The sequence below is a fragment of the Mchenga conophoros genome, linkage group LG18 (assembly GCF_057382185.1).
Source record: "Mchenga conophoros isolate Kocher_MC1m ecotype Shallow Benthic linkage group LG18, M_conophoros_male_GT1.1, whole genome shotgun sequence".
Taxonomy (NCBI): Eukaryota; Metazoa; Chordata; class Actinopteri; order Cichliformes; family Cichlidae; genus Mchenga; species Mchenga conophoros.
The window spans coordinates 29,404,944-29,420,088 of NC_140543.1; the positions used below are offsets into that span (position 1 = coordinate 29,404,944).

At 42.6% G+C, this 15,145-nt stretch overlaps 1 protein-coding gene across 7 annotated transcripts in view; it reads left to right on the plus strand.

The window, feature by feature from the left end:
* The first annotated feature begins 217 nt into the window (after positions 1 to 217).
* carmil3 (capping protein regulator and myosin 1 linker 3) overlaps positions 218 to 15,145 on the plus strand; it is a 101,396-nt gene continuing 86,468 nt past the window's right edge. For 2 of the 7 annotated variants that reach the window (XM_085253416.1, XM_085253420.1), the window contains exons 1-2: positions 224 to 1,259; positions 4,525 to 4,619. In XM_085253416.1, coding sequence (XP_085109542.1) covers positions 1,202 to 1,259; positions 4,525 to 4,619 — 153 coding nt within the window. In that variant the 5' untranslated portion in view covers positions 224 to 1,201. Of the gene's footprint in view, positions 1,260 to 4,524; positions 4,620 to 15,145 lie in introns of all 7 variants that reach the window. The other 5 variants (XM_085253418.1, XM_085253417.1, XM_085253419.1 and 2 more) reach the window with 5 other exon arrangements.

The following is a 15,145-nucleotide window of genomic DNA, read 5'->3' on the forward strand; positions in this document are numbered from 1 at the left end:
ACTGTAGACTGTTTTCTACAGTCATTGGCTATTACAAGAGCATATAGCTAGAAACGGTGGTTAAATGTATGCTAACATTTATTTAAGTACTTTACTGAAGTCAATTTTAAATGTACTTTGACTGTATTAGGCTACTTTCTTATGTATTCTTCTGAAGATTTTTATATTTACTTATATATTACACTGTATATAAGTAACCAGTACTATAATTAGAATAATTTCCTGCTACAATATTTAACAGATAAGGTTTATACAATTCACGAATCCATACCTGACCCATTATTATAATACATATGATTCTGCACAATGAACACTTTAGCTTTAGATATTTTATGCATGATTTGATGCTAAAACAGGTTTTTTCTTTCACTATTAGGACTCCTCCTTATGTATAGAGTACATAGCAGTGCATACTTGTTTTGCCAAAACATATAGGAACTCCTGTACAGTGCCACTTTTCATGCGAGCTCAGGGTTGTATTTAAGCCTGAAAATCCACCCTGATTGTTTCCACACTTAGTTTTCTATATGGTATTTCTTTCCAATCAAATGATCAAATCTAAATTCCTGTTATAGTAATTTTGTCTAAACAGCACATCAAAGATTCTGTCGCTTAAAACAAGGTAAAACCGTCTCACTTTGTTTCCCAGCAAAGACATTTGAAGATTTGACTAGAAAGTGTTCTATTGATATTGTTTTTAGCCAAAATCATGATTTATCAGCAAGTGATTACCTTTGAATGTAAGAATCAATCAATTAAAAATATATGAAAAGTGTAGTTATTACAGTTTAAAACATGTAAATTATTAGGACGCCTGGAAGCCTAGAATCTCTGCAATTTAACAATAGGACTCTTTCCTTTGTCTATTTTTTATGGTACATCTGCTATTTCAAACAAATGATGGTGACCTAAAGATGATGAAGAGTATCTCAAACCTCTCTCTCTCCCCCCTTTCTCTCTCTCTCTCTCTCTCTCTCTCTTGTCTGAGTGCTGAAGTCGGAGGCGCTCCTCGGGTTTGCCACTGCGCACCGCGGCATCGCTTCTCACCACACTGTGCGGACTGTTGCTGCGCCTGGAGCACCTGCAGGCGCTGAAAGAAGAAAAAGAAGAAGGGGGGAAGAAGTGGACAGCGATTGCCTAAAGAGACATCTGAGAGAGGAGAGGAAGGAGAAGGGGGCCGGACAGGCGGGAGGAGCGCACCATGGCCTCAAAGGAGACTACAGCGGCGGGCTTTGCCAACGTCAACAGGGAAATCACAGGTGAGCTCCCGACCCGGGATGACTTTTTCGGGGAAAAGTGTGTTTTTAACACCGCTTCGAGCACTCCCGAGAACGCGAGAGGATGGATGAGAGCAGCTCTCGGGACGCGTACGGGTAGTTTTCTTTTACTCAGCTGCTCTTTAAACAACCTCTTTCCACTGCGTTTGATTTGAAAGGAGTTATCACCGCAGGGAAACGCAGGATATGCCTCCCCAAGGCAAAACCACAGTTAATGGCTGTTCGGGCTTGTGAGGACTGTAATCCTAGCGATCTCAGTGCAGGAGTCTTCACTTTGGGATTGATTTGTTATAAAGATCCGCGGTGAAATTTATCGTGCGCACGGGTCCAGTAGTGCTGTCAGAGTTATTTTCAAGTGCTGCGGTGCGTGTGAGCGCGTCATGGCTTTGTTGTGCATTCATTAGGAGTTTTTTTTTTTTTAATGGCTTTCTTTTCTCGCTGCACGTGTGTGCGTGGGAGTTATTGTGTGACTGCAAGCGCTTTTCGTGCAGCATGGGTACAGCTGGAAGCCTGAGCCTGTGTCTCCCGCTGAAGAGATCGGACAGCACAGGACACACGAACACACCATGTTTGGATGGTAGAGTGTTGATGAAGGGTGTCTCTCACCGCTAATTATCCTGATGGAGTTAAGTCCCGCTGTTTACCAGCTCAACCTGGTCAAGCACCTTCTGTGTGGCCTGGTTGTAAGAGGCAGGCGGTATTAGGTCATTAACACACCTGCTAGTGGAGGACCAGATGGGGAGGGGTGGGGGAGATGGGGTTCCTGAGGCTTGGGGAAGGTGAGTGAGCACATCCATCAAACTGCCAGAAAAGGCAGGGTGTATTAGAGGGAACTGACGGTGGAAAGGGGGACTGACCCATGCTGGTTTTTCATCTCCACCGCACCTTGCCCCTTTTTTAGGGAACAGATGCTGAGGTCACACCGGCAGGCCTTGTGGGGTTCTGGATAGTGCGTTAAAAGGTTTAAGCGATTGGGTCTTACCCAGCTTAATGTCAATAACTCTCTGGTTGTCTTCAGCTGATCCTTCTTTCGATCTACCTGAGTGTGCCCCCCCTCTCAATCCCATCCCTGTCTCATCCTGCTGGCATCTGCCGCTGCTCAGTCAAGCGTGAGAGCCAACTTCATGGTTGTTGCCGGATGGGGACTGTGAGAATTGTGTGTGCGTGTGTGTGTGTGTGTGGTTGATACAGTGGGAAAGTTGGGAGACTGTGAGTGGAGCGTCGTGACACAGCATGACTCGCTGTATCTCCATCTGCTGGGCTCCATGAGTGCATATTTAGCACGGATGGCCCCATTTGAGATGTGTGCTGTGAACATATCACAGCTTGTAGGCATATGTGCGTGGTTCCACACTGAGGCTATAGGCTGATGTTATTTTGATGTTGGTTGTTGTTTGGTGGGGGGGGATGTAATTGGCAGAGGCCTCTGGTGCGGTTCAGTGAGCTTCACAGGGTCGCCTGCCTGGCATGGTGGGGTAGAAGTCCCTAAAGACCGCAGCTCTGAATTGTGTGTTTGGTTCCGTTGAGAAGAGCCGGGCTGCTTTTTTCTTCTCTGAGGCTAAAAATAGTCCAGTTATGAGTCCTCTTCAGCTAGGAGTTGCATATGTGTCTGCCTGTCCTCATGTTGGCGTCTTTGAAGCTGTCTTCTTTTCTCTGTGACTGTTCGCCCCTGTGCGGCTGTCTTTTAAGGAATAATCCACCTCAGACACAAGACGTGATGGTCGTGGGGATTTAGCTGGGATGTGAACATATTTTTTGATTGATAACTACATCTTTAGAGCTTTTAAAAAGCTCTGAGACAGAAGAAGCACTGGGACTATTTCCAAAAATATGTCACCTGTTGGTGTCCTAAATCCAAAGTCTGTCATGTTCATCACCATACATCAAAATGATGACAAGAAAAACCCAAACAAGGTGTCATGTAAAGACTGCTTGTTTGTCTCATCAGTTGCTGAAAAATATCCAGTTTACCCTCTTCATAAATGCACAACTACTATGCACTTTACTTTTAGTTGTTGGACAAAATCACTTGAAGTGTTTTAGCTCTCACGTGATCTTCATCAGCCTCTTTTACTTATTTGCATAAAAACAAGACTTCAATCTTAACACGAGGCAAATGAGGCATTATCTGCTGATGATGACCACATATTTCAGCTGGTTTTTAGATTCTGAAACTTTTTATTTCAAGACTTGGCAAAGAAGAGAAACCTAAATACTTTAACCAACACATGAAAAAGGTTTTAACCCCCCACCACCTGATAGCTGGGGTGCTTGGACATCGAAGGGTTAATTAGGGATCAAGCTTTAATGTGCTGAATTGGCATCAGCACTGATACTGAACTTTATTAAGCGGGTTTAGCATGGAGCATGATTTAATCACATTCCAGCCAAGACCTCTGTAGTCAAAAGAAGATTATTGCCATCTGCAGTAATTTATATATGTATAGTGTGGCATGACTGTAGTTTGGGACCTCGCTGCTTTTCCATGTGCCTAAGAAAAGTAGGAGGCGGGAACAACAGCGGCAACACCTCTGCATAGAAGAGATTGAGTAATTGATTGACGCTGATCAAGACACATACAGCACAAAAAAAGGAGTTGGGCTTGTGGCGGGTTGCAAAGTGGCTCGCAGACTAAAGCAACTTAAATAACTGCTGGTTGATTATATACTTTAGTCTATATTTATTTTCTTCCAAAGATGTTCCTCAGTCTGATGCGCTGTATTAAGGAGGTGCTGTATTATCACAATTCACATTAAAAGTTGCCTTTGAGTCACTGCAGTTTAGTGATTCCACTTCCCTTCTGGGCTGGGTATGACAGCAGCCTCTTGTGCACAGTATTGTTTTATTTATCAGTTACTAGAAGTTAGTATTCACTCTAAACCTTTAGACAGCATTTTAACAGCTGAAGCCCTCTACTGACTTTTGTCACCCTCATGTTACTTTGATATGCAGGAGTGGCCCGATCAGTGCATTTCAGACAGTGAAGAACAAGAGCCCTTATATTGAATGGATACTCAGAATCAGTATTTGGAAAGAAAACTGGTGCATCTCATTCTTATTCCGTTTTTTTCTTTCCATTTTTCATCATGCTTTATGTTCTAATTTACCGATTTACCCTCTTGAAAGCCTTTCAAAGCATTTCTCAGAGCATCTCAGGACTGTAACCTTTTTTCTGTAATGTGTTTACATTATGTAATCAGTGCTCCTTTTTTTTATCCTTGTCTTTCCCTCTCTGCCTTCTTTCCAGAGAGCATCAGAAAGGTGCTGGACAAACAAGCCATTAAGTTTGTGCGAGCCGTCAAGCAGGACATGAGGAGCGGCAAGTCAGAGGACAGGATTCTGGTGAGAGACGCTGATACCCGCACTCCACCCCAGCACCTCCCCCCACTTCATTCTTGTGTTCACACCGGTGACCCGAGAGAGCTGCTAATAAAATGAAAGAATCTTTCCGTGCGAGGCTTTAAATGTGCGACAGAGTGACGCTGGCTCGTTAAAGTCAAAATGGAAATCAATAGAGCTTAATTGCAACAAATTGAAAGGGCCGTAAGAAGTCGCAGATTGTACTTCCTGAGCCACACAACAGACGCGTTGAAAATTAGGCTTAAGACAGATGCTGTCTAAGCAGAGCAAAGTGGACACCATGCCGTGTCCCACTGAATCCATCCTCAGAGTTTATTAGATGTGGCAGGATGGCCTTAATGCCGCAGGCGAGAGTGTGGTGTGTGCATGTGTGGAAGCCTGATGTTGTGTACATACAGGGTCCTGGTTTATTGCTTTGTTTTTGTTTTGTTTGTTATTGAAGGAGCCTCGTGTGTTTGTGTGGGACTGCATGCCAGAGGGAGTGTAGGTTGTCTGTGATGTGTTCAAGGAACCAAGGCCAGTGCTGTTATTGAGAGACTGTCAGTTAGTCAGGCACATTGGTGCCCGATCAGTTACTCATACTGTGTTGCCAAGAGCGAGCTTGTTTCCTCCTTTAAAGGCAACAAGAAAGGGATGAGCTGATGTGAGAATCCAAACTATTAACCAGGACTTCTCTCAGTTTTCCGTCCCTCCTATTATTTCTTTTCCCCCTGTCTCTGCCTTGCCTCCACCTATCTCCATCATTACCACACCCCCCTCTATTTTTGTCATCCTCTCTTTGTTTCCCATCCTTCCTCCCTCCCTCCTCCTTCCCTCCCTCCTTGTCTGTCCATCTTGATTATTCTCCTCCCTGTCATCACCCCCCCCCCCCCCCCCACCGCCACGCTGATCGCCTCTCGCTTTCTCTCCATCTCTCCACTTTTATGCCCTTCCACTCGTCCCTCCATCTTTACTCAAACCTGTAAAAGGGTATTGAGCTTCTCTTTCCATCAGAAGCAATTCAATTAGGTCTTTGCCTTACGAGAGTTTTTTTTTCTCTTACTATCCAAATGGGCTTTGGCTGCTGCTGCTGCCTCTGCAACTGCTCCAAATTCTTTCAAGGGAAAGGATGTTGGATGCAGCTATATATGTATTCGTTCTAGCTCGTTGTCAAGGTCTCCCCCCTTCCTAAAAGGCAATCTTTTCACTCTAATGGATACATTTGTTTGGATGTAAGAAGGGCGAATAGACAAGAGAGTTTGTAAATTGACTTTTTTCAGTCTCTCTGGGTATTATGCACATAATATTCATGCTTGAAAGTATCATACATGGAGGTCAGAAAGTGGCGCATTCTAGGATTGCTGTCAGATGCAGAGCTTGAATTTTGTCCTGGAGAAGAAAAGAAAACCACAGCTTCCATCTCGATTCCCCTGGTTTGTTCGGTTCACAGGAAGAGAGTTTAAAACATCAAGTCTGTATTTACTTTTACATTCAAGTCTTTGTTCTACATTTGCTCTCTCTGTCTTTTTTTTTTCGTGCCCTTCTTTGCCTCCAGAGACTGCTGGTATCCAACTGTCTGTGTGTGTTGACTGTACCAGCCATCATGCTGTGACACACACTTACACACAGGCACACACAGGGTTGTCTCCCCCACCACCCATCTCAGACAGACACAGGCCCAGCGTGACATCTAAACAGCACCGAGGGCACTGCGTTGGGGAGCATCAACATGCACGATTCCATCATTGGCTATGCTCAGACACGCACATGCACATTTACCCATGTGTGTGCATTTTGCATACATGTGCAGGAGGTATTAATGCACACTCGCACTGCTCAGTGCATCCAAACTTGCTCGCATACACACACACACTCTTACAGCCATTATTAGATCACCCTATTTGAAGATTAGAGGCAACTCTGAAAACAAAGCATCTTCAAAGGCTGAGTGGGGGAGAGAGCGATATGGAAGGAGGGAAGGGAGGAGTGGACGGGTGTTGCTGGAAGAGGAGGGGAGAGCATGCCAATGGAGCAAAGGGAATGAAGGAAGGAGAGAGGGGGGGAAGGAATCTCTGATGTGTTATGATGCCCCAGTTGCCGATTTGGTTCTTCCGCCACTTATTTACCCTGATCGGTCGCTCTGTTTTATCCTCTGTTGACTCTGCGGTTTCTTCACTCCCACCTAATAACGGGCCTATTACTGGCTGAAAGTGCCACTGTTTGACAGCCCTGAACACACTTGGGTGCTTATTCCCACTTAAGCTGCACGGTTGCGTGGAGGTCCCATTCATGGGGCTCTTGTAGAACTGAGGTTTGAGGTCAAGTTTAAGCTACTGCGTTTAATGATTCGATTGTGCCCGTGTGCTCTGTGGGTTTGCCGGTGTGGAGGATGTGCGCAGCAGGGCTGCTTGTGATGAAATTAGTAGAATATGTAATGATTTATGGTTAGCAATCACTTTCAAAGTAGCTTTATTGAACATAAATCATTCAGAACTGAAAATCATTTGCCCTTTAATGGACCCACACTGAACAAAGCAATTACAAAAAAGCCCAAAAACCTAGCCACACGTGCCATTTCTTGCTCTTGGAGACTTCTAGTACCAAGTGAGTATTTATATTTATATTTCTAATTCTACTTTTTTGTTTTATTTATTTTATTTCTCTAACAAGCAGTAGAAATGCTAGTTTGCAGTAAAAGTGTACCTTCAGCAATATGGATGTAGCTGTGGTGCACAATATTTTTTTTTGGCATCATTGGGTGAAAATTCCATTTTAACCTTTCAGCATATTGTAGCTCAGGCAGTCTGTGAAGGCTTGTGCAAATCTTCTTGGCTTTGTTTTCAGTGCTTTTGATGATGTGATGGGTAAGGTTTGGCAAATCACGTCTTTTCATAGAGAGGGCAGTCTTACTTGTTTGTTTGTTAGATCGAACCCAAGCTGTGCGTAGCTAAAATTAGTTTTTTTTATTTATTGCACTTCATTCATGTTCTTATAGTGATGATGATGTGTTGTTTTGGGCAGCCCTTTCTTCAAGCGGTACAAAACTAAACTAAATTGACAGAGATGAAAAAAGTGAAAGACACAGTTCTTTAAAAAATTCTTGCAGTAATTCTTACAATATACAAACCCTATTCGTAGAACTATATAGAACTACAAACAGTTGCTGTTGGTCAGACAAATGGTTCATGTAATTTTCCTGTAATCAATAAGGTGTTTTGTGGTTGGGTGTGTAGGTGGATATGCCATTAAAAACAGAGGAAGAATTTAAACGTAGCTCGTGGGCTGTGGTGGTGCATTTGTGTCAGTTTTATCTTAATGCAGTGTGCATTAAGATAAAACTGTGCACATACTCGGGTGCTTTGGGGGCTTTGACAGATTTGGTAAATTCTGTGTTTTCTATTTGTTCTAGATTTCTGCCTCCGTCACCTCTGAGAGTAGAGCCCATTCTTCTTCTTTTCCTGGACTACCAACAACATGCAAAAACTGAGAAATAACTAATCATGATTACCAAAACCGTGCCAGCATGGATTTTCCTGATTAGTTACTAATTACAAATTAGCAACTTGTAACTGATTAGTCATTTTTCAAAAAAAATTAATTAAAATGTCAAAAGATATAATTTTGATAAATGTACAACAGAAAATATTTGCCAAACTAGTGCATAACAATACTAATACATTGAAAAAAAATACATACATAATTATTTACAGTAGTAAATACTGATTATATTTATTTTAAAGAATTACAGACCTATTAATAATAACAGGCATCTCCAGTAATTTGTAGATCCTGCTAAATCAGAGTAGTTGTTTGTGTTTGTGTGTGTGTGCGTGTGTGAGTGTGTGTGTGTATACTCCTTGAATAAGTAAACTTTACCACAAACTGGAGCCAAATACTGCGTCTACTGTATGGAACAGCAGCCAAGTAGTCGCTCTTCTGAAAGTGTTTGACTTTATATCCTATGATCAGTCCATGAAAATCTTTAAAGTAAAACCTTTAAGATAATCCTATAACAATAAGACAGCCAATGAAGCGTGATTGAAATTGGCATTGTGTTTATTGTTCTTGGTTTGGAGTCTAATAATTGATTTTTGATTTATACTGGTTTAGAGACCATCACAATAATCCAGCAGCGAGGGAAATAAAAGGATGAGTGATAGTTTGTGCCATCAAAAATCATTACTGAGCATATCTTGGCGACATTCCTCAGATGGTCGTAACATAACTGGATCATTAGCGTGTTTCTTGTAAGTGAAGCTAGCGTGACAGAGCATATCCAGCCTTCTGATATTTCCTTTTTAACAGTACTTTGTTAGGGACAAAGCAAAGACAGGATGCCATGATACAGCAGTTAAATTTTAAAAGAACTACTGGCGGCCATTTTTTAACCTCTGTTGGCTTTACGGGACGATACTGCTGCATGTCATTAGCAGTTGATTAAAATGGAAAGCAAGCCTCCCAGTCTGTTGTTGTATTTATTTTTTTCCTCCTTTAAGTTTTTATTTTTCGCATACTCCTATGGGTTTTTAACATCTTCATGAATAAGCGTTTTTGATAGTTTTGCTGTGTGCCTGTTAAATTATTAAATTTTATTACTTTGCAGTTGCACAATTGCTTCTGTTCCTCAGTGCCTAGACCGGTGAAGGCTCCATCATTGACTTGGGTTTTACTGACTTGTCCAGACCCATAAGGTAAATGAGGAGTTGCAAAACCAAGTCTGCATGTTTAGAATTCTTCTTGCGTCTTCTGTGGCTCCTTTAATGCCATTCAAGGTAATGTCATTGGGTCTTCTTACATTAAACAAAGACTTCATATTTTGCAAGCCTGCCTTACATTGACAGGAAGCATGAAAAATATGGGGATATCCAGAGATAGATTATCATATGGAGACAGACTGTTAGTAGCATTATAGTAAATGGAGGTGCTTTTTTTTTCTTAGTTTAATCCATTATCCTAATATGCATTTATTCTGACAGCTTTTGTTCAATGTGCCTTTTGTGAGTCCTGCCACGTTATGAGGCTGCAACATATTACAGGAGTATCCTTTTAAGGCTTTCATAGTGATTCCACTATGAAAGGTCAGCACACCTCTGTGAGGTCTCTTCTCAGGGTTGGGGACAAAATCTGTTGTTGTTGTTTTTTTCTTTAAGTAGCTGAACTTTTGTGCTTGCAGTGAGTGTTTTGCTATACTGTGTTGAGATTAAATGGGTGCTCCTGGGCTGGGGATGTGTACCCATGACCTGGTTATATATGCTTCTGTAATCTTGAGACAGGTTATATGGATATGTAAGAGGAAGTGCTTTGACGTAGGGCTGGGCAATATGCCCTAAAATCCATATTGCGGTATAATTTGAAGCATGTGCGGTAACGATATATATTGTGATATATTCTTTTCTTCTGTACATATATATATATAGATGTCAAAATGACTGAACAGTATAGAATGCCATTTTAATAACATTTATTGTGCAAAACTTTTCAAATAATTTTTAAGATGTAACAGATCTTTTTCCAAACAATGTAACACAAAATTCTTAAATAGCAAATAAAAATGAAGATAAGTCTGTAAACATTTTTGAATGAAAAAAATACAAGTAAAAAGTTGTTGAAGATAAAGTGCAAAATGTGCCTTTGGAAAAGATGAGTCTGCTAGTGTGTAGGGCCGCCTTTTTTCTTTCCACTTGACTGACTGGGCGTTTGTGGAGGGCGCGTTCCTCATATTCAAAACGTGCTTCGTCTCTTCGCTATTACTGTCGCCCGGCATAATTTGCAGATGATATTTTCTGCTTAACATCTGAATGCTTAAACCCAAATCAGGTGCATATGACTAACGTCGCACCAGTGTTCTTTATGAGCACCTCCTCCTCCTCCTCTCCACGTGTAAGCTCCATGCTAGCTTGCAGCCGCTGCGATGATTTTGCGCAGCAACATGCGCTATTGCGGAAGAGCGGTATAGTCAAAATCTCTACCGTTGGCCAAATTCATATCGTTTATACCATATACCATTTATACCGCCCACCCCTGCTTTGACATGTTGCCTTTTTATTACTTGTGTACTAAAACCATTTTCACTATCTTGTTTGAGTACCATTTTCTAGAACAGGGATGGGAAACTCCAGGCCTCAGGGATCGGTGTCCTGCAGGTTTTGGTTATCACCCTGGCTCAACACACCTGAATCAAATGATTAGTTCATTACCAGGCCTCTGGAGAACTTCAAGACATGTTGAGGAGGTCATTTAGCCATTTAAATAAGCTGTGTTGGATCAAACATCTAAAACCTGCAGGACACCGGCCCTTGAGGCCTGGAGTTCCCCGCCCCTGCTCTAGAATATCTTTGAAGGCCTTCCGAGAATGTGACTGTGGCATCTTTGACATGTAGGCGCAGAGAGTGAAAGTGCAGCAATCCAAGCAAAAAAATTAAAGAATCTCGTTTTTGGTATTTACAACTTCAAACCCGCTGTACGCTGAAAGCAGAACAAGGTCTCTTTTTATTTTTTAATTTCCCCCATTGTGTGTGGTTTGTGTTTTAGAGAAATGGAGCCCACAGGACGGTGTGTTTGTGGCCAGTGATGGTAAAACTGAGCCAATTCTGCAGCACTTGCTTTTGATGCTGCAAAAATTGCGTGCGGTGGTGAATAAAGTCAAAAGCGAGAGATGCTCAGCGAATTATGTAACTTGACGTGGTGAAACTGGGCCTGGAAGACGACTCTTTGTTGCACAGAAAATCTAACTGTGTGTTGGACTGTGAAAGAAAGCCGAGCACAAAGGAGGAAAAGAGACGGCCGGCGCTCGCAGCGTTGTTTCACTCTCGCCAACACACGATGTGCTTGTGTAATGGTAAACATTACCACTGCATCACCCGTCATTTTCCTTTCATGGCTTTTCCCCCTGTGAGATTGTCAGCGTGGAGTTTCTAGATTCGCCGTCTGACGGTGCGTGGCGAGCGCTCAGCTGTAATTAGGACTGAGTCTTCTTTCAATTATCATAAACACATGTTGGTACCCTGTGGCGGAGACGCTACGAAGTGTGACTGCTGACCTTCTCTCCTCCCACGAGAACGAGAGAAAGTGTGAATGAGTGTTTGCGCGCGCGTGAGTTATCAGGTCTGTAAGGGAACTCTGCCTCTATTTTTATCTCTCCATTCTATTGAGTCGCTTTCTCTCTTTCGCTCCCTCGTTCTCATTGTCTCAGTCCTTACTGTACCCGCTGCTCCTCTCCTTTCCTCTCTTCTTTCCTCATCCATTTGGCCTTCCTTACCTGCGCTCATTTCTCGTCCCATCCGGCATCCCTGCATTTGCTTGCTTTAAGCTTTCACTATTTTCCCCTCCCTTTATTGCTTTTGACCCACTCGTCCAATCCCAGCCACTCTCCAGCCTCTATTTCTCCTCTCATCCTCTCATCTCCGTCACCCATCTACATTACAGTACTTCATCCCATTATCTGCCTCTTTTCCCCCAGTTTTTCTATCTCATTTTCAGAGTGCTATCTCTTTGATTTAGGACTCCATTTTTATCAGAGAATTTGGAACAAGATGTGTTTCGGAGCTTTGCATCTCTCCCTCCCTACCACTCTAAAGTCCACTTACGAAGCAGGACCTGGGGCATCTGTGCTTTCAGACCCTCCTCTCTCTCTCACACACACACACATACGCACACACACATAAGCTGACAGATTGACTGATGGCAGGGTTGTGTTCTTATGATGCTGGGTTCACTTGAGTGATGGTGGCTGACTCTGTGTGACAGGATGGGAGAGAGAGAGAGGGGACGAGTGTAGTCCAAAGCCAGCTTAGCAAGCTATTGTGCATCATTATACGTGCGTGAGAGTCAAAAAGCAGTGTGTGCTGTAGGAGCACGCTGAACGTATGCAAATATTGGCGATAGAACGTTTCTGATTTTCACCCCGGTGTGTGTTTGTGTGCGAGTCTTTTGGTTTGTTTTTTTAATGCCCTTGTGGCCGAGCCAGAAATACCGCAGGCGGCCGAATCTGGCACTGATCCTCTTCTTGTTCCCTTCAGAGGCAATGCCGCAACACACACGCATACACATTTACACGTACAAGACCCAGAGACACACTTTGATTTGCACCATCTCGTTTGAAGTGCAAGACCCAGAGCTTGACAGCTTATGATTAATATAAGCCCCCGCCCTCTGCCCTCTCTGCCTCGTGTGCACGCGAACACACAAAGCAGTGTAGAGATGCGTTTGTTGCTCTGTGCGTGTACTGTACACGCGGTCCTCCGCAGTGAGCTTCGGGGGCCAGCCTGCTGGCTAGATCTTTGAACTAGAGCTTTGACACCGTGCCATCACCGCAAGGGCACTTCTGGACTCCCCCAACCCCTCACCCCCCATCATCTTCGCCTTCTAGTCCTTCTCTCGCGTTACTTCCACATCACTTTTAGAGATTGTCGCCTGCTGTCTGCCTGGCTGACCAGATCAAAAAAAAAGAAAAAAGTTGACCATCTCATTTCAGAGGATTTCCTGGGTGGAAAACGAATCTTTCTGCAGCTTTTAGGATTTGTGATTGATCTGCGGAATAGAAGGTTTGCCAGAATGTCACCTTCTATTGTGGGAGGGGGTCAGGGCAAGGTGGGCAGGATTCTGCTTCTGGCTCATCATACTTGACATTAGCGTCACTGCTTGTGCCAGCTGATACTTATTATCTTTATGCTTCAGAAACTGCTTCAGAAACTATTGACTTTCTTTTTCTTTTTGGTTACTTAGGACAACCCATTTATTTATGTGATTGTCGAGGAAGAGGACGGACAGGACCAACAGTAATTTTCTCCATCCATGACTGACAGACGCTCATGTACGATGGTTGCAGTTGATGGATACATATATATATATATAAAACATGTATTTTAAAGCCATGTTTTTATTTTGGGTGCTCAAATGCAACTGCATAATGATGAGATACAATTAATTCCCATTTTTGATTCATTTAAATTCACATACAGAGATCAAGCACAGCAGAGCAGCTTTTCTACCCAAAGCACAAAGTGCACCGCACCTGCTACTTAGCTAGAAACACATTCACTCATTCAAACTTCCTGAATCAATAACATTGTTCTTTACTTGCTTTGAGTTGTAAGACAAGTGCTCAGGGGCTGTCTGCGAAGTGAAACACTGAAAAAGATAATACACAAATATTGAATAATCTGACTTGCTGTAGAATACAGTGTCATCAGAAGCTGTTGAAGTATAACCTCCTGGCTTTGGTGCAATCAGCTGATAATTTCCTCGTTGCCTGTTATTTCCGGATAAGATGACATTCACGGGTGGCAGAGGTCGATATGTGTGTTGTGTCGGACTGTTTTAACAAATTTGAGCAAATTTAATGACTTTAGAAGGCTTTAAACATTATTTTTTGTATTATAAATGTCCCTTGTATACCAAGGAAGCAAACAAGACAAACAAGAAAGGAGAAACAACATTGGTATGGATATCTGTGCATCTCTACTTAACAGTGATTGATTTAAACAGCACCGTAACTCTATAAGATGGTCTCTTGTTTGCTTCTATCTTCCACCAGTTATTTTCATTGTTAATCATTCTGCCACATTATCTTCTCCTTTCATTAGATCCCTCGCAATACAATGAAAGCCCAAGGTGATTATCTTCCTTTTTATCCTTACCACCAAGCACAAACCCAGAGTTATCCACCTTACTACATAATATATTAAAAAAGGGGAAAAATTTGAATTTTCAGTTTCTACTTGACAATCAAAATATTTGCCTTTTCTCCCACTGATTGACTTTTATTAATCGACAGCTGTTGCTACGGTACTGCTACACCACACAAATTACTAATATGTACACCTGTGAAAATGTCAGCCTCCCGCTAAGCCGTGTGTGACAATTACGGCAGAAGATATAAATTATCATTCAGATTGATATGGGTGACAGCTTTCGGGGCGGTGGGGAGACTGACAGGACTGGCTGCTGCTCAGCTCTGAACGTTGGGCCATTCTGATTAAGCTGTCTAAAATATTAAAGTGAAGCACTTTGAAGTATTACTCTGGAACTCTGACTATTGCTTACTACCGTCTACCACTCAGTTGCTATCTAGCTACAATATAGTGTGGGCTGTTAAATGATGCAGGAAGCTAACTGAAAGGCTTATTGAGACTGACAGGCTGTTGTCTCCGTTGCTTTTCGCAAACGGCAAAAAGACTTGAACCTCGCCGACTTTATAAACAATACAGCGTGCTTTTTGACTCTCTTTAAACGCAGTCGATGTGGCGCGCAGACAACAGCTCGTCCAAGTTACACAACACATAATTAGACGGCTCATAAAACCTCAAAACAACAGGGATTTTTTTTTTTTTTTTTTTGTAGAGGATTATTGGGTGCATTTTCCCTTCACTGCTGCACACGTCCCAGCCAAGTAAGCAAAAAATAACCAGAGTATTGATTTGTCTTTAATGATGCCTCGATAGCCTGTAAATGATATAACAAGAGAGGAGAAATCCTATGCAAGAGACTTGCTTCAGCATCGGGGGATCAAATCGGCGCCCATCAGTGAG